Source organism: Somniosus microcephalus, chromosome 9 (assembly GCF_052327205.1).
Source record: "Somniosus microcephalus isolate GS21.2 chromosome 9, FLI_Smic_1.0, whole genome shotgun sequence".
In the NCBI taxonomy this organism is placed as follows: Eukaryota; Metazoa; Chordata; class Chondrichthyes; order Squaliformes; family Somniosidae; genus Somniosus; species Somniosus microcephalus.
Genome location: NC_140995.1, coordinates 237,224,225 through 237,246,354, shown reverse-complemented (window position 1 = coordinate 237,246,354; position 22,130 = coordinate 237,224,225). Strand labels below are relative to the sequence as shown.

Below are 22,130 nucleotides of genomic sequence, written 5' to 3'. Positions count from 1 at the left end.
TCTGTCTCCACTACTCCCTGACTGCAGTGAGAGCATATCCTGTCTTCTCTTGGCAGCCTGGTCTGCCTGTGTCTGCCTTTTTCGATCGCTAGGCTATGTTCGCTAAGTCTGTACCTTGTCAAGGTTCTTCTCAGTTTGTTATCCTTTACCATGGTCAGGTAATCAGCTATGTTGTATTGTCTGTTTAGGGCCAAGTAGCAATTGAGTTTGTTTTGGGTTTTTGGTGTTTCTGCCCAATATGTCAGATATTTTTCCTTTTGCTTAGCGACGATTGTGTTGGGTCGAATTCTTTGTGTTACCCTGTCACTGTCCTGGGGCTGGTTATTGTTAGTATTGTTAGTAGTTACTTCACTGAGTCCCAGGACTAGTTGACTGAGGGTATTCTTCTTTATGGTCAGCTCTTGGCATTTCAGGGCGTCGTAGTGATAGCATTGGGGGTTGCTCATTTGTAGGTGATTCCAAAATTTGGTGGCTCCTTTTTGGATAGTGATTATTAATGGATATTGGCCTAGTTCCGCCCTGCATGCATTGTTTACTGTTTTCCTTTGAGTCCGGAGGATACTTTTACAGAATTCTGCATGTAGGATCTCAATTGGGTGTTTGTCCCATTTTCCAAATTCTTGTTGTGTTAGCGGTCCCCATACCTCACTGCCATAGAGCGCAATTGGTTCAATTACTGATTTGAAAATTTTGAGCCAAATGCTAATTGGGATTTCTATTTGGATTGATTTTTTGGTGGCATAGAAAGCCCTTCTTGCTTTCTCTTTCAGTTCATTCACAGCCAGTTTGAAGTTTCCCGTAGAACTGATTTTTAAGCCCAAGTATGTGTAGTTATTGGTTTGTTCAATTTTGGTTGTTCCTACTGTGAAATTTATTTTGGGTCCCTGATGTTTGGATCTTTGCTGGAACACAAGGACTTTGGTTTTTTGGGGATTTATTGTCAGGGCCCAAGTCTGGCAGTACGACTCCAGCAGGTCCAGGTTCTGCTGTAGACCCTCCTTAGTTGGTGACAGCAGAACCAGGTCGTCTGCATAGAGGAGGAATTTAACCTTGGATTCTTCCCTTCCCTCACTCTCTTCCCCTCCTCTCTCTCTATTCCCCCTCTCTCCCCTTTCTCTCTCTCTTCCCCTCCTCTCTCTCTCTTTCTCCCCCCTCTATCACTCTCTGCCCTCTCTCTCTCCCCCTCTCGCTCCCCTCTCTCTCTCTCTTCCCCCCTCTCTCTCTCTCCCCCCATCACTCTCTGCCCTCTCTCTCTTCTCCCCTCTCTCCCCCTCTCTCTTCCCTCTCTCTCTCTTCCCCTCCCCTCTCTCTTCTCCTCTCTCTCTCCCACTCTCTCTCTCTCCTCATCTCTCTCTCTTCCCCCTCTCTCTCTTCCCCCTCTCTTTCTCCCTTCCACTCTCTTTCGCCTCTCTTCCTCTTCGCCTGTCTCTCCCACTCTCTCTACCCCCGCTCTCTCTCTCTCGCTCTTCCCCTTCTCTCACTCTTCCCCTCTCTCTCTCTCTTCCCCCCCTCTCTTCCACTCTCCCTTTCCACCCCCTCACTCTCTCTCTTCCCCTTCTCTCTCTCTATTCACCTCTCTCTCTTCCCCCCTCTCTCTCTCTTCACCTCTCTCTCTGTTCCCCCTCTCTTCCTCCTCTCTCTCTGTTCCCCCCTCTCTCTCTCTTCTCCCGCTCTTTATCTCTTCACCCTCTCTCTCTTCCCCTTATATCTCTCTCTTCACCTCTCTCTCAGTTCAGTTCAGTTCAAATGCTTTATTGGCATGAAAGTTTACAGAGAACCATATTGCCAAAGCTTACATAGCAAAAAGGTACAGTTTTCCAACATTCTGTAGGTGTCAATCGATTTGACATTTGTTGGGTATATACAATATTACTTTTAAACAATATTAATTTTAAACAGTCTTTCTACTCTCTCTCACCCCTTCCCTCTCTCTCTTCCCCTCTCTGTCTCTTCCCCCTCTATCTCTCTCTCTCTCTCACCCCCTCTCTCTTTCCCCCTTCTCTCTCTTGCTCTTCTCCCTCCCTTTCTCTCTTCCCTTTCTCTCTTCCCCTTCTCTCACTCGCTTCACCTCTCTCTCTCTCTTCCCCCTCTCTCTCTCTGTTCCCCCTCTCTCCCTCCTCCCTCTCTTTATCTCTTCGCCCCCTCTCTCTTCCCCTTATATCTCTCTTCACCTCTCTCTCTCAACCCTTCTATCTCTCTCTGCCCCCTCTCTGTCTCTTCCCCTCTCTCCCTTCCCCCTCTCTGTCTCTTCCCCCTCTCTCTTTTCCAACTTCTCTCTCTCTCTTCCCCTTCTCTCTCTTCTCCCTTTCTTTCTCTCTTCCCCTCTCTTTTCCCCTTCTCTCTCTCTTCACCTCTCTCTCTCTCCCCCCTCTCTGTCACTTTCCCCCTCTCTCTTCCCCCTTTCTCTCTCTCTTCCCCTTCTCTCTCTCTCTCTTCCCCATCTCTTCCCATTCTCTCTCTCTGCCCCTCCTCCTCTCTCTCTTCCCCCTCTCTCCCCCTCTCTCTCTTTCCCTTTCTCTCTCGCTTCCCCTTCTCACTCTCTCTTCCCCTTCTCTCTCTGTCCCACTCTCTTTCGCTCTCCCCATCTCTCTCTCTTTCCGCTCTCTCTCTTCCCCCTCTGTTTCTCCCTTGCCCTCTCTCTTACCCCCTCTCTCTCTCTCCCCCTCTCTCTCCCACTCTCTCTCCCCATCTCGCTCTTCCCCTCCTGTCTCTCTCTCTCTTCCCCCTCTCTCGTTCTCCCCCCACCCCCTCTATCACTCTCTGCCTTCTCTCTCTCTCTCCCCTCTCTCTCTCTCTTCCCCTCCTCTCTCTCTCTCTTCCCCCTCTCTCATTCTCCTCTTCCCCCTCTATCACTCTCTGCCCTCTCTCTCTCTCCCCCTCCCCCTCCCCTCCTCTCTCTCTCTCTCTTCCCCTCCTCTCTCTCTTCCCCCTCTCTCATTCTCCCCTTCCCCCTCTATCACTCTCTGCCCTCTCTCTCTCTCCCCCTCCCCCTCCTCTCTCTCTCTTCCCCTCCTCTCTCTCTCTCTTCCCCCTCTCTCATTCTCCCCTTCCCCCTCTATCACTCTCTGCCCTCTCTCTCTCTCCCCCTCCCCCTCCCCTCCTCTCTCTCTCTCTTCCCCTCCCCCTCCCCTCCTCTCTCTCTCTCTCTTCCCCTCCTCTCTCTCTCTCTTCCCCCTCTCTCATTCTCCCCTTCCCCCTCTATCACTCTCTGCCCTCTCTCTCTCTCCCCCTCCCCCTCCCCTCCTCTCTCTCTCTCTCTTCCCCTACTCTCTCTCTCTCTCTCTCTCAGTAAGTCTCAGGCTGCTCCTCCAAAAGAAAGGATTTTTTTTTGCAGTTTTCTATAATACCTGTGTTGGGACATCGCCACCGCAGGATCAACTCCATTAAATGCACAAGTTAATTTAGTGTTAAATTGTCTGTTGCTACAAGCAGCGGGAGTAATAAAGAAAGACTTGGGTTTCTGTCGCGCCTTTCACGACCACCGGACATCCCAAAGCGCTTTACAGCCAATGAAGTACTTTTGAAGTGTAGTCACTGTTGTAATGTCGGAAACGCGATAGCCAATTTGCGCACAGCAATCTCCCACAAACAGCAATGTGATAATGACCAGATAATCTGCTTTTGTTTTGTTGATTGAGGGATAAATAATGGCCCAGGACACCGGGGATAACTCCCCTGCTCTTCTTCGGAATAGTACCATGGGATCTTTTACATCCACCTGAGAGAGCAGACTGGGCCTCGGTTTAACGTCTCATCCGAAAGGCGGCACCTCCGACAGTGCAGCACTCCCTCAGTACTGCACTGGAGTGTCAGCCTAGATTTTTGTGCTCAAGTCTCTGGAGTGGGACTTGAAACCACAACCTTGTTCAACAGTGTAAAATATCTCAATTGACAGCTTTGATGTTAACAAGAGAAGCGTTGTGTAGTCCACAAATAATTTTTTTTAATTTGTTTATGGGATGTGGGCGTTACTGGCAAGGCCAGCATTTATTGCCCATTCCTAATTGTCCTTGAGAAGATGGTGGTGAGCCGTCTTCTTGAACCGCTGCAGTCCGTGTGGTGAAGGTACTCCCACAGTGCTGTTAAATAGGGAGTTCCAGGATTTTGACCCAGCAACGATGAAGGATTGGCGATATATTTCCCAGTCAGGATGGTGTGTGACTTGGAGGGGAACATGCAGGTTCCCATGTGCCTGCTGCCCTTGTTCTTCTGGGAGGAAGAGTTTGCGGGTTTGGGAGGTGCTGTCGAAGAAGCCCTGGCAAGTTGCTGCAGTGCATCTTGTAGATGGTACACACTGCAGCCATGGTACACCGGTGCTGGAGGGAGTGAATGTTTAAGGTGGTGGATGGGGAGCCAATCAAGCGGGCTGCTTTGTCCTGGATGGTGTCGAGCTTCTTGAGTGTTGGAGCTGCACTCATCCAGGCAATTGGAGAGTATTCCGTCACACTCCTGACTTGTGCCTTGTAGATGGTGGAAAGGCTTTGGGGAGTCAGGAGGTGAGACATTTGCCGCAGAATACCCAGCCTCTGACCTGCTCTTGTTGCCACAGTTAAGTTTCTGGTCAATGGTGACTCCCAGGATATTGATGGTGGGGGATTCGGATTCGGTGATGGTAATGCTGTTGAATGTCAAGAGACGGTGGTTAGACTCTCGCTTGTTGGAGATAGTCATTGCCTGGCACTTCTGTGGCGCGAATGTTACCTGCCACTTATCAGCCCAAGCCTGAACGTCGTCCAGGTCTTGCTGCATGCTGGCATGGACTGCTTCATTATCTGAGGAGTTGTGAACATCCCTATTTCCGACCTTATGTTGGAGGGAAGGTCATTGATGAAGCAGCTGAAGATGGTTGGGCCTAGAACACTGCCCTGAGGAACTCCTGCAGCGATGTCCTGTGCAACTTATAATAGTGTTCTATTAATGGTGCATAATCAATTTCAATCCTGCAAGGCTTTGCGTGGCTTGTGTAAGGTATTTGCCACCACCGTGTTCCCTATGAGCTTTAGAAACTGCTTTTGAGTATAACGTTAACCGACGAGCACAGATTGCACCATTGAACACTTGCAGGCAGCACGGGAGAGTTTGTGAACTCTTTGGACCTCATTGGACTCGAAGTTAATCCTGCTCCAAAATTGCTGAGTCATGCAGCAGTGTCCCCTGTAACTGCGAGTAAGTTTGATAGGCTTCATATCTTAAGTGCTCCCTCCATAAAACAAACTTGTTAATGTATCAACAACAGAAAATGCTGGAAATACTCAGCAGGTCAGGCAACATCGTGGAGAGAGAAACAGGGTTAACATTTCAGGTTGATGACCCTTCATCAGAACTGGAAAAGATTGGAGAAGTAACAGATATTTAAGCAAGTGCAGGGGCAGGGAAAGGGGGGGAGGTGAGGAAAGAAGAAAAGGTAAGACCTGTGATAGGATGGAAGGCAGGAGAGATTGAAAGACAAAAGGGATGATGATGGTGCAAGGCAAAAGGAGATGGTAATGGGACAAGTTACGAAACAAAAGATGACTCTAGATGAGGTGTAAATGACAATGGCAGAATCATCAGCAGCTGCCATGTGAGAGAGAAAAGAAAACATGGGGGCCGAGGTTATAGTCTGAAATTGTTGAACTCGAAGTTGAGTCCAGAAGGCTGTAAAGTGCCTAATCGAAAGACGAGGTGCTGTTCCTCGAGCTTCTGTTAAGCTTCATTGGAACAGTGTAAGAGGCCGAGGATGGAGAGGTCAGAGTGGGAGTGGAGCGGAGAATTAAAGTGACAGGCGACCGGAAGCTCGGGGTCATGCTTACGGACTGAATGGAGGTGTTCCGCAAAGCGGTCACCCAATCTGCGTTTGGTCTCCCCAATGTAGAGGAGACTGCAACGTGAGCAGCGAATACAGTATACTAAATTGCAAGAAGTACAAATAAATCGCTGTTTCACCTGGAAGGAGTGTTTGGGGCCCTGGACGGTGGGAAGGGAGGGCGGAGGTGAAAGGGCAGGTGTTGCATCGCCTGTGCTCGCATGGGAAGGTGCTGTGGGAAGGGGAAGGTGTTTTGGGGGTGATAGAGGAGTGGACCAGGGTGCCGCAGAGGGAGCGGTCCCTTCGGAATGCTGAAAGGGGAGGGGAAGATGTGTTTGGTGGTGGGATCTGTTAAGTCTGTGTGTTATATTGAGAATTACTACAGAGACCACAAGAGTAAACTTTAACAGGTCTTTACTAGTCGAAGGTCAGGGCGGAACTGCCCAATAAATCATTACACAGCACTTATATACCGGTGTGGTCGCCACCGGTATTACAGTATACAGCAGCCAAGATAAAGTAGTGCAACCCTTAAAATAGTTCTCTTAAAGGTGGAACGATTACATACACTACAATCCTCCCTTTTTAGGTTAACAGTATATATTCCCATTAAACATAACATCATAACATATATACACAACTTCATGTACAAACAGTTCACAGATTCAGTCTCTCTGGAGGCTTCCTGACTCGGTCCGGATAACGCCTCGGTGGTGTGGTAGTTTTCGGTGGTGTAGTAGGTTCTTTTGGCAAGGTCGATTCGGCTTGAATGTCAGTGTCGGGTTCATCTGGTTCCAGTATCACCGGATCGGAGGTAGATACTATGGGTATCTCTGCTTCATCATTAGGCGTATAGAGTTGTGGTGTAGGTTGTCCCTTTTCGGATGACGCTATGATCTGGTCAGCATGGCGCCTTATTATGCTTTCACCAATGTCCACGGTATACATCAGCGGTCCTAGTCGTATGCAAATAGTTCCAGGCTGCCATTTCTCGGTACAGTAGTCCCGGGCCAAAACTTGTTGACCTATCTGGAAGGTTCTAGTTGGCCTTTCATTCATGCCTTGAAATTGCCGGTTCTCTACGTCCCTTCTGATGTTTGGCTTGATCAAATCCAGCCGGCATCTTAGTCTTCTATTGAAAAACATCATGGCGGGAGTTTGGTTTGTGACCGCATGTGTTGCATTCCTGTACGCCAACAAGAAGTTATCTACCTTATGTTGTAGATTTATGTCTTCATTACCCATGGCCTTTATGGCCTTCTTGAAGGTCTGGACAAACCTTTCAGCTAATCCATTGGTGGCGGGATGGTATGGGGCGGACGTGTAGTGCTTAACCCCATTGTTTTTTTAAGAACTTCCTGAATTCTTCGGACACAAATTGCGGTCCATTATCAGAACAGATCTGTTCCGGCAGCCCATTCCTGGCAAATATGGTCCTTAATACTGTGATGGTTTTTTCCGTGGTGGTGGAGGACATCTTTATTACCTCCGGCCACTTGGAGTGTGCATCCACCGCGATTAAGAACATTGAGTCCATAAATGGACCAGCAAAGTCGATATGTACCCTTTGCCATGGAGATGAGGGCCACTCCCATGGATGCAGAGGAGCTTGTGGTGGGGCGTTTTGGACCTTCTGGCATCCTAGACAGCTCTTGGTCATTTCTTCGATGTCTCCATCGATACCTGGCCACCACACGAACGCTCTGGCTAGGTTCTTCATTTTTCACTCCACCCAGATGCCCCTCGTGAAGCTCCTTTAGCACTTTATGCTGGAGTTTGGGTGGAATCACCACTCTGGATCCGCACATCAAAGTTCCTCGGCACACTGACAGCTGTTCTCTTCTTTGCGAAAATGCTGGCAACAGTGGTTCGCCATGTGCTGGCCATCCCTTCACCGTTAAATCGTAGACTCGTGAGAGAGTCGGGTCATTTCTTGTTTCCTTTTCGATCGTAGAATTTGTTACTGGTAGACATTCCACTATGGTTGAGTGGAACATCTCCACTGGGTCCACTGTAGGCGCCTCTTCTACCGTTGGCAACGGTAGGCGTGATAAACCGTCAGCATTCCCATGCTGTTTTGATCCTTTGTATTCTATGTCATATTGGTGTGCCCCTAGGAAAAGGGACCACCTCTGTAGCCTTTGCGCTGTCATAATGGAAACGCCCTTTTTAGGGTTGAATATGGATACCAACGGCTGGTGGTCTGTCAGCAGTGTAAACTTCTGGCCCTGCAGGTAATGATTAAACTTCTTTACTCCCCACACCAGGCTGAGAGCCTCTCTATCTATCTGAGCATAGTTGCGCTCAGCGGAGGTCAATGATCTGGATGCAAATGCGACTGGCCTTTCCGAGCCATTTGGCAACTTGTGTGAGAGTACTGCTCCAATACCATAAGGAGAAGCATCACAAGCTAAACGAATAGGTAGCGTTGGGTTGAAGTGAGCCAACACTTCCTCTGAGGTGATCAATGTCTTGCTTTTGTGAAAGGCCTTCTTACAGTCCTCGCTCCACTTCCATGGTACTTCTTTCTGCAAAAGAGCATTCAGCGGGTGCAGCACCGTGGATAGATTTGGCAGAAACTTATGGTAATAGTTAATCAACCCTAGGAACGATCTCAACTGGGATACATTTTCCGGAGCGGGAGCCTTCACAACAGCTTCGATCTTGTCAGGTGACTTGTGCAGCCCCTCCTGGTCAATGACATGACCACAGTACGAGATCCGTTTCTGAAAGAACTCACATTTCTGGCGATTAACTCGAAGGCCATATTCCTTCAACCTGGTGAGCACCAGTTTCAAATTTGCAAGGTGTTCCTCATCGTCATCTCCTGTAATCAGGATATCGTCCAAGTAACATTGAGTGCTTGGAATTCCCTGTAATACCTGCTCCATGGCCCTCTGCCAAATTGCCGGAGCCGAAGCCACTCCAAAAACCAGTCTATTATATCGATACAAGCCTCTGTGCGTGCTGATTGTGAGATACTGGCGCGACTCTTCCTCAACTTCCATCTGTAAGTACGCTTGCGCCAGGTCTATCTTGATGAAGTGTTTCCCACCAGACAATGAAGCAAAGATATCCTCAATCTGCGGAAGCGGATATTGCACCGTGTGAAGCACCGGATTAACTGTGATCTTGAAGTCTCCACAGATGCGGACCTTCCCTGGTTCCCCTGGCTTGTTACTCGATGAACGCTTCATGACGGGAACAATGGGCGTGGCCCACTCACTCCAGTCCAACTTAGACAGTACTCTTGAATGTTCCAGCCCTTCCAGCTCAGCTTCCACAGCAAGTCGTATCGCATACGGTACCGGTCTCGCTTTGAAAAATTTTGGGTTTGCATGTTCTGCAATCTTGATTTTTGCCTTAATTCCTCTCAGTGTTCCCAGTCCCTGTTGGAACACCTCTTTAGCCTCATCCAATATTCTGGACAATCGTTCAGGTTTGACATCTTTTTTTCCGGAATCTACCATTATTGCGTTTAGGGAGTGCCAGTCCATATTTATTTTTCTGATCCACTCCCGTCCCAGAAGTGGTGGACCTCCCTCAGGTAGTACATATAAGTCCATTTCTTGGTGTTCTTTGCCCTTGTGTATCACCTTGACTTTTATCTTTCCGATGGGGTATACTTTTTGCCCCGTGTATGTCTGCAATACTATCTCCGTATCCCGTAGGGGAATATGTTTGAATAACTTTTTGTAATCTTGCTTATTCATGACCGTCAATGCCGATCCGGTGTCCAATTCCATCTTCACTTGGACTCCTGCTATCTGCAGTGTGACCCAGATAGTTTGTCGGTCAGCTTCCTTACTCACGTTGTGAATTCTCAGACTACCCAGTTCCTTGCTGTTGGAGTCTGAATCCGAATTCTGTTCATCCAAACTCTTCTCAGCCACCTTATGTACCTTTCTGCACTTTTCCTGTGGTGACTTTTTGTTGCTGGTCTTCTTTCCTGACCGGCATACTTTAGCTATGTGACCAAGCTTGCCACATTTTCCACATTCCTGGTTTTTAAACCGGCATTGGTTCTGATCGTGTGTTGTCTTTCCACAACGATAACATTTCGTTGAACCCAAAGCCATTTGATCTACGCTGAGTACCGCTGCCTTCAGCTGCATTTCCGCAGTGCCTCTCGCTGCGGCTTCGTGCGATGCTGCAATAGTGACAGCCTTATCAAGTGTAAGATCATTCTCTTCAAGTAGCCGCTTTTGTGTTCCTTCTTTCGACAACCCACACACGAATTTGTCTCTCAGTGCCTCTGTCAGGCTTTCCCCAAACTGGCAGTATTTCGCTAGCTTACGCAGTTCAATTAAATACTCCGCGTTGCTTTCCTCTTTCAGTTGCGTTCTCGCATAAAATTTAAATCGTTCCGCTAACATCAGCGGTGTGGGGTTCAAATGATTCTTCAGGACAGCAACAATTTTAGCGAAAGTCTGATCCGCCGGTTTAGCTGGTGATAGAAGATGCTTCAATAGCCCGTATGTCTTCGCACCCATTGAGTTTAGTAAGGTTAGTGCTTTATCTTCATCTGATATTTTATTTGCCTTACAATATATCTCTATGCGTTCTACATACGTGGCCCAATCTTCCACATCGGGATTGAAATCGTTGATGTTACCACGCTTAGGCATCCTCGCGATCTTCTTGAGAAACAAAAGAATTATTCTTTTTTTCTTTTACAAAATGGCGGTTTCCCGCGCTTGTCTTCTTCCCCCGCCTCCGAAAATGGCGGCTTCCCGCATTTGCCTTTCTCCCCCCGCTGGCTGTAATGGCGATTGCCGTATTGCTGCGTTCGCCCTCCCCCAGCGGTTTTCAAATCGTGCCTCCCAGCCCCTCTTGCAGTCTGGTCCTTTCCCCCCGGCTGCGGCTGAGTTCTCTGCATTTTTTTATTTTTTATTTTCTCCCGCGCCTTACGCTGACCCGGTCGCTGCGCCTCGCGGCCTCGGTAGCTGCCCGGCCTTTTTCACCGGTCGCGGTCGAGCTCTCTCTCGACGCTGTTGCGTCTCCCAGCCCGCTTGCAGCCCGGTCTTTCGCACCGGCTGCGTTTGCGTTCACCGCGGCTTCCGTGCCTTACGCTGCCCCAGTCTCAGTGCCTCTGGCCCCGACTTCTGTCCGGCTCTTTTCCCCGGCCGTGGTCGAGTTCTCCGCCCTTATATCCTCCGTTTTTTTTTTTTTGGTTATTTTCTCCCCTACTCACAGTCAACGTGGCCGACTTGCTGCTCGTCGCTGATCGGCTTACCCACCACCGTGATAGAAGGGATGATCACTGCCTGTTGCTGATGGAAGGCTTCGTGTCAGAATTCTTCCTTTGCTCTGCAGACCCGAGTCTTTTCTCAGCAGAATGATGAGGGCGGATGCCTCCTCTCGACGCCCGTTAAACTGCCTTGGATGTATCTCTGCCGCAGGGTAAGATCGTACTCGTCGCCACTGTTAATGTGTTATCTCGGCCTTTATATATGAAACAAATATACCAGTCTCGGCCTTTAAATATGAAACAAATATACCAGCCTCGGCCTTTAAATATGAAACAAATATACCAGTCTCGGCCTTTAAATATGAAACAAATACACCAGTCTCGGCCTTTAAATATGAAACAAATATACCAGTCTCGGCCTTTAAATATGAAACAAATACACCAGTCTCGGCCTTTAAATATGAAACAAATATACCAGTCTCGGCCTTTATATATGAAACAAATATACCAGTCTCGGCCTTTATATATGAAACAAATACACCAGTCTCGGCCTTTATAAGTAAAACAAATATACCAGTCTCGGCCTTTATATATGAAACAAATACACCAGTCTCGGCCTTTAAATATGAAACAAATATACCAGTCTCGGCCTTTATATATGAAACAAATACACCAGTCTCGGCCTTTATATATGAAACAAATACACCAGTCTCGGCCTTTATATATGAAACAAATACACCAGTCTCGGCCTTTATATATGAAACAAATACACCAGTCTCGGCCTTTAAATATGAAACAAATACACCAGCCTCGGCCTTTATATCTGAAACAAATACACCAGTCTCGGCCTTTAAATATGAAACAAATACACCAGTCTCGGCCTTTATATATGAAACAAATACACCAGTCTCGGCCTTTATATATGAAACAAATACACCAGTCTCGGCCTTTATATATGAAACAAATACACCAGTCTCGGCCTTTAAATATGAAACAAATACACCAGTCTCGGCCTTTAAATATGAAACAAATACACCAGTCTCGGCCTTTATAAGTAAAACAAATATACCAGTCTCGGCCTTTAAATATGAAACAAATACACCAGTCTCGGCCTTTAAATATGAAACAAATATACCAGTCTCGGCCTTTATATATGAAACAAATACACCAGTCTCGGCCTTTAAATATGAAACAAATACACCAGTCTCGGCCTTTAAATATGAAACAAATACACCAGTCTCGGCCTTTATAAGTAAAACAAATATACCAGTCTCGGCCTTTATATATGAAACAAATACACCAGTCTCGGCCTTTATATATAAAACAAATATACCAGTCTCGGCCTTTATATATGAAACAAATACACCAGTCTCGGCCTTTATAAGTAAAACAAATATACCAGTCTCGGCCTTTATATATGAAACAAATACACCAGTCTCGGCCTTTATAAGTAAAACAAATATACCAGTCTCGGCCTTTAAATATGAAACAAATACACCAGTCTCGGCCTTTATATATAAAACAAATATACCAGTCTCGGCCTTTATATATGAAACAAATACACCAGTCTCGGCCTTTATATATGAAACAAATATACCAGTCTCGGCCTTTATATATGAAACAAATATACCAGTCTCGGCCTTTAAATATGAAACAAATATACCAGTCTCGGCCTTTAAATATGAAACAAATACACCAGTCTCGGCCTTTATATATAAAACAAATATACCAGTCTCGGCCTTTATATATGAAACAAATACACCAGTCTCGGCCTTTATATATGAAACAAATATACCAGTCTCGGCCTTTATATATGAAACAAATATACCAGTCTCGGCCTTTAAATATGAAACAAATACACCAGTCTCGGCCTTTATATATGAAACAAATATACCAGTCTCGGCCTTTAAATATGAAACAAATATACCAGTCTCGGCCTTTAAATATGAAACATATACACCAGTCTTGGCCTTTATAAGTAAAACAAATATACCAGTCTCGGCCTTTATATATGAAACAAATACACCAGTCTCGGCCTTTATAAGTAAAACAAATATACCAGTCTCGGCCTTTATATATGAAACAAATACACCAGTCTCGGCCTCTATATATGAAACAAATACACCAGTCTCGGCCTTTATATATAAAACAAATATGCCAGTCTCGGCCTTTATATATGAAACAAATACACCAGTCTCGGCCTTTATATATGAAACAAATATACCAGTCTCGGCCTTTATATATGAAACAAATATACCAGTCTCGGCCTTTATATATGAAACAAATACACCAGTCTCGGCCTTTATATATGAAACAAATATACCAGTCTCGGCCTTTATATATGAAACAAATACACCAGTCTCGGCCTCTATATATGAAACAAATACACCAGTCTCGGCCTTTATATATGAAACAAATATACCAGTCTCGGCCTTTATATATGAAACAAATACACCAGTCTCGGCCTTTATATATGAAACAAATACACCAGTCTCGGCCTTTATATATGAAACAAATATACCAGTCTCGGCCTTTATATATGAAACAAATACACCAGTCTCGGCCTCTATATATGAAACAAATACACCAGTCTCGGCCTTTATATATAAAACAAATATACCAGTCTCGGCCTTTATATATGAAACAAATATACCAGTCTCGGCCTTTATATATGAAACAAATACACCAGTCTCGGCCTCAATATATGAAACAAATACACCAGTCTCGGCCTTTAAATATGAAACAAATACACCAGTCTCAGCCTTTATATATGAAACAAATATACCAGTCTCGGCCTTTATATATGAAACAAATACACCAGTCTCGGCCTTTAAATATGAAACAAATACACCAGTCTCGGCCTTTATATATGAAACAAATATACCAGTCTCGGCCTTTATATATGAAACAAATACACCAGTCTCGGCCTTTATAAGTAAAACAAATACACCAGTCTCGGCCTTTAAATATGAAACAAATACACCAGTCTCGGCCTTTACATATGAAACAAATACACCAGTCTCGGCCTTTATATATGAAACAAATATACCAGTCTCGGCCTTTAAATATGAAACAAATACACCAGTCTCGGCCTTTATATATGAAACAAATATACCAGTCTCGGCCTTTATATATGAAACAAATATACCAGTCTCGGCCTTTATATATGAAACAAATATACCAGTCTCGGCCTTTATATATGAAACAAATACACCAGTCTCGGCCTTTATAAGTAAAACAAATATACCAGTCTCGGCCTTTATATATGAAACAAATACACCAGTCTCGGCCTTTAAATATGAAACAAATATACCAGTCTCGGCCTTTAAATATGAAACAAATATACCAGTCTCGGCCTTTATATATGAAACAAATACACCAGTCTCGGCCTTTATATATGAAACAAATACACCAGTCTCAGCCTTTATAAGTAAAACAAATATACCAGTCTCGGCCTTTATATATGAAACAAATACACCAGTCTCGGCCTTTAAATATGAAACAAATATACCAGTCTCGGCCTTTATATATGAAACAAATACACCAGTCTCGGCCTTTATAAGTAAAATAAATACACCAGTCTCGGCCTTTATAAGTAAAACCAATACACCAGTCTTGACCTTTAAATATGAAACAAATACACCAGTCTCGGCCTTTATATATGAAACAAATACACCAGTCTCGGCCTTTATATATGAAACAAATACACCAGTCTCGGCCTTTATATATGAAACAAATACACCAGTCTCGGCCTTTATATTTGAAACAAATATACCAGTCTCGGCCTTTATATATGAAACAAATACACCAGTCTCGGCCTTTATATATGAAACAAATATACCAGTCTCGGCCTTTATATATAAAACAAAACATTTGGCCACACCTTCTACTTTTTCCGCTGCAAGGGTGATCCGTTTCGCTTCCGTGACTGGCCCCTGCCCGCCCTGCAGCTCCTCCTCAATGGGACCCCAGTGGCTGCAGCAAGGCTGGGGGAAGGCTGCTGAGGGTCAAATGGTGAGATGGCAGATGCCCTTGGGGGTCGGCCTGGACCAGCTCTAGGCCTGGAGGGACCGGCTGCTGACTGCTCCAACTCTGCTTGGGCGGCAGCAATCTGTCCAACAGCTGGTGGCAGCTGCAATGGAGGAGTGACAGTGTTGGCTACAGGAATGCTGCCAACCTGACAGATCACAGGCACTCCCTGGTCAGTTGATACATTGGCACACGCACGGGCCAGCACTGCAGCATGCGCAGCAATCTGCTGAGGCACAGACTGCTGGGCTGCTGCGGCATGGCGAGTGCCCCGGCAATGCCTGGCCAATCCAGCGAGTGTGGCAGCAGTTAGTGCCCGTGTGGCCCTGGTCTGTGTCTGCATGACAGCAGCCAGTGAATGCATGGCACGACTGAGCACTTGGCTAGAAGCCGCCTGTGAAGCAGCGAAGTCCTGCTGACTCCTAGCCTGTGCTGCCGCGACGTCCTGCAGACTCCTGGCCTGTGCTGCACTGAATTGTTGCAGACTCCTGGCCTGTGCTGCACTGAATTGTTGCAGACTCCTGGCCTGTGCTGCCGCGACGTCCTGCAGACTCCTGGCCTGTGCTGCCCCGAATTCCTGCACACTCCTTGCCAGTGACTCTATGGAGTCAGGCATCCTTGCCATTGCAGCTATGAGCTCAGTGTGCCTGCGCTCAGCCTGGGCGCCCATTTCCGCTAGGAGCCGCACCTCCTCTGCGCTCACCGTAGCAGGACTGGAGGCCGCACTCACCCTCCGGGGAGAAGGCCGCTGAGCTTCCCCACCCCTCCCGCGTTGCTGCAGCCCGCTGGTCCCCGGAGCTACACTATCCTCCGACCCTTCCCCCCTGCTCCCCTCCAGGGAAGACACGTCACCATCATGGCCATGGGCTGCCTCGGCTGAGGGTGTCCCTGATGGGCTGGCTTCCTCTTCCTCCTCCTCTATGTCTGACTCGGACACAGTGCCAGCTTGAGGGGCAGCCTCCTCACCTGGCGAGTCACCATCTGAAAGCAGGGAGGCACAAGAGTTGCTTTAGAGTGAGGACAGGGCGGCAGCGAGGGAGGCATGAGTGCTGCTGTGCTTTGCATTGGTTCGATAGTGGCAAAGGATGCTGGTGTGAGGCGCAAGTGGAAAGGGAGAGGTCAAAAAGGTGATGACCTTACCATTGGTGCCCAGAACAGGGTCAGCATCTCCAGTGGCGACGGGGCCACTCAGCCGGCCTGCCATGATCCGCTCCACTCGCTGCTCAAGGTCGCTCAGCTGTTTCAGGTCAGGACGGCCTCCCCCGGTCTGTCGCTGCTGTCTTCTGTTAATGCGCCAGCTTGGCCTGCAAGAGAAAAGACAGCCTCTAAGTACAGTGTCAAGCCCTGATCTTGCCTACACTGCCTCCCATGGTCGATTAGCCCTGACAGTGTCAAGCCCTGATCTTGCCCGCACTGCCTCCCATGGTCGAATAGCCCTGACAGTGTCTAAAGTCCTGAATGCGCAAGTGCTTTTCATGACAGTCCCATAGCTGCTGGATGAGGGCTGGCCATTAGGGCTTTCAGACCCGTTTGGCTATAAAGTGAGGTGCACATGCAAGGATGAGGAGGATACTGGAAAGGGTACTCACCCTGACAACCCGAGTGAGGTCGTTGAATTTTTTCCGGCACTGGGTTGGTGTCCTGCCAACCACGCTGTTGGACGTGACCCTGTTTGCCACATCCCTCCATGCTTTCCGATATTTGGCAGGCAGCGGCCTCCTGCCACCCTCAGGGAAGAGGATATGGCGCCTGTGGTCCACTGCGCCAACCAGCAGCCTCAGGTCACCCTCGCCGAAGCGCTGTGCTCTCTCCCTGGCCTTCTCCATTCTCCTGGGCGTGGAGCTGTTCCAGAAGCAGTGTTCAGGCCTTGCCTTAGGGCTGCAGCGTGCAGGGCGTGGCAGCCAAGCAATTCCACCCTCTCCCTTTAAGTGCTGACCGGCGCCTGACTGTCTGCCCTCAATGAGCAACTCGCTGCACCTGCGCTGCGCCCGCCTTCGGTGTTTGCGCCCCGGATCGCCGGCTTAGCGCCTAATGATAGTCGTGCATCGCTTGCTTTAGCGCAGCAGCAACCTCTTGGGGCGATGCAACTGAATATCGGCGAAGGTGGCGCTAAGTTGCGCCGGGCGCAAAAGTTAGCGAACGCCATGCTGTAAGCGCCCCAAACGTGGCTATACTGAATTTCTAGACCTAAGAGCTTTGAGTGAGCAAAAGGATGTGCACAGATCACTAAAGCCTAGTACACAGGTACAAAATCAAAAAGGCTAATGGAATCTAGGCCTTTATCTCAAGGGGATTGGAATACAAAGGTGAGGAAGTGATGCTTCAGTTGTACAGAGCCTTGGTCAGACCCCGTGTAGAGTAACTGCATTCAGTTCTGGACCCAAACCTGAGGAAAGATATATTGGCCTTGGAGGTAGTGCAGCGCAGATTCACCAGAAAGAGTTAAATTATGAGGACAAGTTGTGTAAACTTGGATTGTATTCCCTTGGGTTTAGAAGGTTAAGAGCTGATCTAATTGAGGTGTTTAAAATGAAAAATATTTGATAGGGTCGATACAGAGAAACGATTTCCTCTGGTGGGAGAATCCAGAACAATCTCCCTATAATACTGAGTTGATGAATGTACCTCATACTAATGGTCAGCTGGCGAGGATGGCACCAGTAGTGGAATCATGAGCCATGGAAACAGGGGCTACTCCTTATTATGAAAATAGTCCAGGGTAAGAAGGTTAGAAAAGACCCAAAAATCAGAGACCTTTTTCTCCCGCCCCTTCCCCCTCCCCTGAAGGCGTTGACTTCTTGCTGATGTACAGTTCCATGGAGGCAAGTTATCCATTGGAATCCTGCCTGACTTTTCATGTGAGCTGAATCAGTGAGGCTCAGCAGGCTATTTGGTCACAGGGGCATCACAGTCAACCCCAATTCTGTCCTTATCCAGATCCACTCATGCACTTCCAGCAGGAATCATTGGATAGCAATCAGAGGTGGGAATCCAAGCCAGTTTTCTGCTCCCCAATCCACGGACACTGAGGCTAATTGTAGCTTCCCTAGCCATGCCTTTCCTGAGATTGGCTAACTTTGCAGAGACTAGAGATCAAACTTGTAAACTTCATTGTATGATTTAGCTACTCACTGACTTAACCGTCCGAGGAGCACACAGGAGATTTAAGGTCATTAAAGTCTGACATCACCTGCAGTAAGCTAGAAAACCCAAAACAGACGGCGGATACTAGAAAAGTGGATTCCTGAGTCTTAAAAGACCCTCTCCATTTATTGCCTTCTTTTCCTTCAGGTATCAGAGTAACACTGCGACCGAAATTCTCAACACTATCACCAACATCCAGCCAAAGGAAAGTGCTGGAGGAGGAGGAGAGACTCGAGAAGCCACTGTCTTTAGACTGGCTAGCAATATGCTGACAAAACTGCCTCCAGATTATGTGGCACATGAGGTACTTTACTGTTATGAGTTAAAAGGGTATCACAGGGGCACTGAGCTCTATCCATATTTGGCCTCTCAAAGGCAAGTGTCGTGTTTTTGGTGTCAGTGATGTGAGTGAGCCACCTTGGAAGGCTCAAAAAATAAACTGTTTTTGGGATCCTCTGTTGGATATCTTAATACTAAAATTAGCATAAAATTGCTGCATTTACTGTCCTAGCAATCAGTCTTACAACAAACTGTAGCCGATTGCAGTTACCTCCAACCTTTGGAGATTGTTGGCAGCATCAAAAAGGTCAAAAAATGTGAACTTCAAACCGAGAAATGTTCCCTTAAATATACACATGTGTGATTACTGGTGCACGGGGTAATTCCAACACTTGAGGCACATTATTCCCGTCTAAACATTGGCTTCTTCCAGTTCAAGCAGTGACTCTTAGGGTCCTTGAGCAACTTACCTGCAGTACAATAAACGGTAACTCCAGCAACACAGCAATTACATGTGGCATCAGTTAACAAGATTAAAGAAGAAGGTTTAACTTCATTGGTTAAGGACCCCCATTCCATAAACAAAAACAAACAAATGTGACCAGCTGTAAAACCATTCAGCAAGGTACCTTCAGATTATATTAATAAAGATGCTCTGAAACGGAATTGAAAATGAAGTTATGTGTGACATTCTTCCGAGAATGTCCGTTCGCGCTCGCTGGCGCTAAAGTTAGCACCCAGGCGATGTTAGCGCCCCAAAATGGTCGATACCAAATTTTTCCCCCTTATTGTCCAGATAACCCTTTGGTGGGAATTTTAACTTCCCCGCCCGGTAGAGTGGGTGAAATATTCACTCCATTCTCACTCCGTTTTAATTTTAACATGCCTGATTTTTCATGCGATTGAGGCACCCACCGAGATCAGGCTGGATCCTGATACATTCATGCAAATCAGGTTCGTATAATGTCAATAGGACCCCAAATCATTTTAACCAGGAAGTCAGTGGGCCACCTGACAGCAAAAATTTGGTCTGAAGACCAAAGAGGAAAGTAAGTTTAAAACTTCCCTTTCCTTCAAGTCCCACACGGAAAATGTAGGTCTCCCCTGCACCCGACTCCCCTCTTCCCCCTTCATGAACCGCTGACACTAACATAACCACTGTTTCTCCCCACCAATCCCCCACTTACCTAGGACCCAGCAGGTGGCCTCTGGGCTGCCCAACTTTCTACTGCTTCCTCCGACTTCCCACCCACTTTGTTAATGAGGCCTGGCCATGACATCAGTTGGCCCTCCCACTACTGTTCCTGGACGGGTTGGCCGCTTGCTAGGCCGCTTTCCCACCCAGGAGTTAAAATTCCCACCTTTATCTCTCTGTTATTACTATTTGTTAGTACCAGAATTCAAGATTGAACAATTGCGTTGTCATATTTATTCCAGTCTGAGGTAGAGACCGACTTTTCTTATTTGCACCTGTTCTGTCCTCCTCACGACTATGATTCGACAGACAGCTAAACCCTCATCACCAAACAGGAGGCGTTGTTACTTTTAATCCAGTTTAATGACACAGGGTGAAACTACAAGAGAGCAAGAAATTACAACATCAAATAAGGCCGATTGGTCTTACAATCACGATCTGAATACACAAAATAAACGTAGGATAGTAGAACGAAACGTTACCACTATAACTCAACGGTTCTATTACAATTTGAGGTAAATCTGATACAACAATCAAAGGTGTAACACATGAATGCCAGGAGAAAGACTAATAGCCAGCCACATGGAAACTCCACAAAGTGCAATATTTTAACTCATCTGGCCACAAATATCAAGAAATGGTGACATAGATCAAACATAAAGACATCTGATAAAAGGCTACTTACAGACAATGCCAGTCAAAGGGGGAAACTAAGAAGGATGGCGTTAGATACTGTATACATCACCAGCCATGAATTGTGGGCTCCCTCGTGGTTGTGTTTTACTTTCGCTTTCTCATCATGTCACATGACATAAATCAACAATAAGGAGGTAAGTAGTAAAACCACTAGGGGGAGACAAAACACAATACTAAAAGTCTCATAGGGGACATAACAGCACCAAATTTTGCTTTTAAACACATCAGGCCCGAAATTTCTGAGCCTGGAAGTGCACTATGGTAGCTTGAACAGGGCAGGTTGGCCAGAATTTGGGATCGGACTCAACATTACCGGGCCTCTGACCTTTTTCTAATGTAGAAAAATTGCACTAGAAGTGAGAGTTGGGGCTTCTCAATTCCACACCCCATTCCCACATACTGGCACCAGAAGAGGTGGGACTGGTGGGATGGCATCACCTGCCAGAAATCTCGCCAGTTGAGCCTCCTTTGCCCCAGTGCAAAGTATTGATGATGCAGCTGTAATTGCGTGCTAGGAGAATATTTTGGCAGAAAACGGGGCCCAAATCCTGGTTTTGTAATGGCACTTAATCACCCTGAGTGAATTGAAAGCAGCAATTGTAAAATCCCACCTTTGTTTCAGTTTTGCACATTCTTTGACCATTATGGAGCAGCAAGATGCTACTGAGAAATTCCTGATCCCCTATGGAGCACATCTCAGAAAATACTAGAAATGTCGCAGCCACCAGCCCCCTTCATGCAATGGAGCCTGACCTCAGGAGTTAGGATGGAATCAGGACCAGGGAAGACTGCTGGGCGGAAGTCCCACCCTGCCAGAGTTCTGGCGGTGGAGTGGACTCTCAGCAATTTCTGTTTGCGACGAACAGCAGTCTTCAAAGTATTTGAGCCTGTTTAATCATTTCAAGGTCAAGTATCACAATTCAAATACTGTGAGCTTCTCCTCAGCACCATTGGGTAGTACATATTTCTCAACTACCAGTCCCATGTCTTTTGTAACCAAAAGTGCTGAATTATTGCTAAATACGATATATCCAAGGGGAGCTTAGTAACTCATCTGTGGTTGAAACTGAATCCAAACCCTCTGGATCTACTGGATTTTCTATCACTTAGCTTTACTGCAATTGATGTATTTACTGCTGTAAAAGGAACATTGTCTAAAATTATCAGTTTCTGTATCACTATTTAGAAAGATAGTAGTGACTGCAAACTGGTTTATCGTGTTGAAAGAACATGTCTGTTTTGATAGGTGAAAGCTCGCCTCCTAAAAATGGGGATTTTGAATTCTATGAATATTTTCCTGCGACAAGAAATTGACCGAATGCAGAAGGTTATTACAATGCTTCGGATCTGTCTGAGTGACTTACAGCTGGCCATAGAGGGAACCATCATCATGAGCGAGGTCAGTGTCATTCCGATATCAACAGGTACAGCTCACACTTTACGTCAGGCACAGCCCAAACATTCTCCGATGTGGCCATGTAGAACAGGGAAATAAAGCGGACTAAATTAGGCTTTGTAATGCCCGTTTTTGGGTGCTACGCAGCCTACTAATGCTCGAAAATGGAGTCCGAGATGCGCATGCACACTTCTGATGGGAAGTGCTTCAGACGCCATCTTGGTTAAGGGGTTTGCGCACGCGCATGTGCGCACACCTAATGACCACTGGCAGCATGCAGAGCAAGCAGATTATGACACCAGCACTGCCATTTTCAAACACCATGCTCCAGCCAACACTCTGTCTTAACCTCACACAGCTGAACACGATGTTGGTGCAATTGTATGTGTTTTGGGAACTTTCCTATACTTGCCTA

General features: G+C 46.7%; 1 protein-coding gene across 1 annotated transcript in view; it reads left to right on the top strand.

The window, feature by feature from the left end:
• The window catches only part of LOC147113150 (dynein axonemal heavy chain 8-like), a 43,304-nt gene that overhangs the window by 5,068 nt on the left and 16,106 nt on the right, over nt 1–22,130 (top strand). Inside the window, exons 2-3 of the mRNA XM_085996267.1 lie at nt 18,297–18,453; nt 21,566–21,718. Of these exons, the coding sequence (XP_085852393.1) occupies nt 18,415–18,453; nt 21,566–21,718 (192 nt within the window). The 5' untranslated portion in view covers nt 18,297–18,414. The remainder of the gene's footprint in view (nt 1–18,296; nt 18,454–21,565; nt 21,719–22,130) is intronic.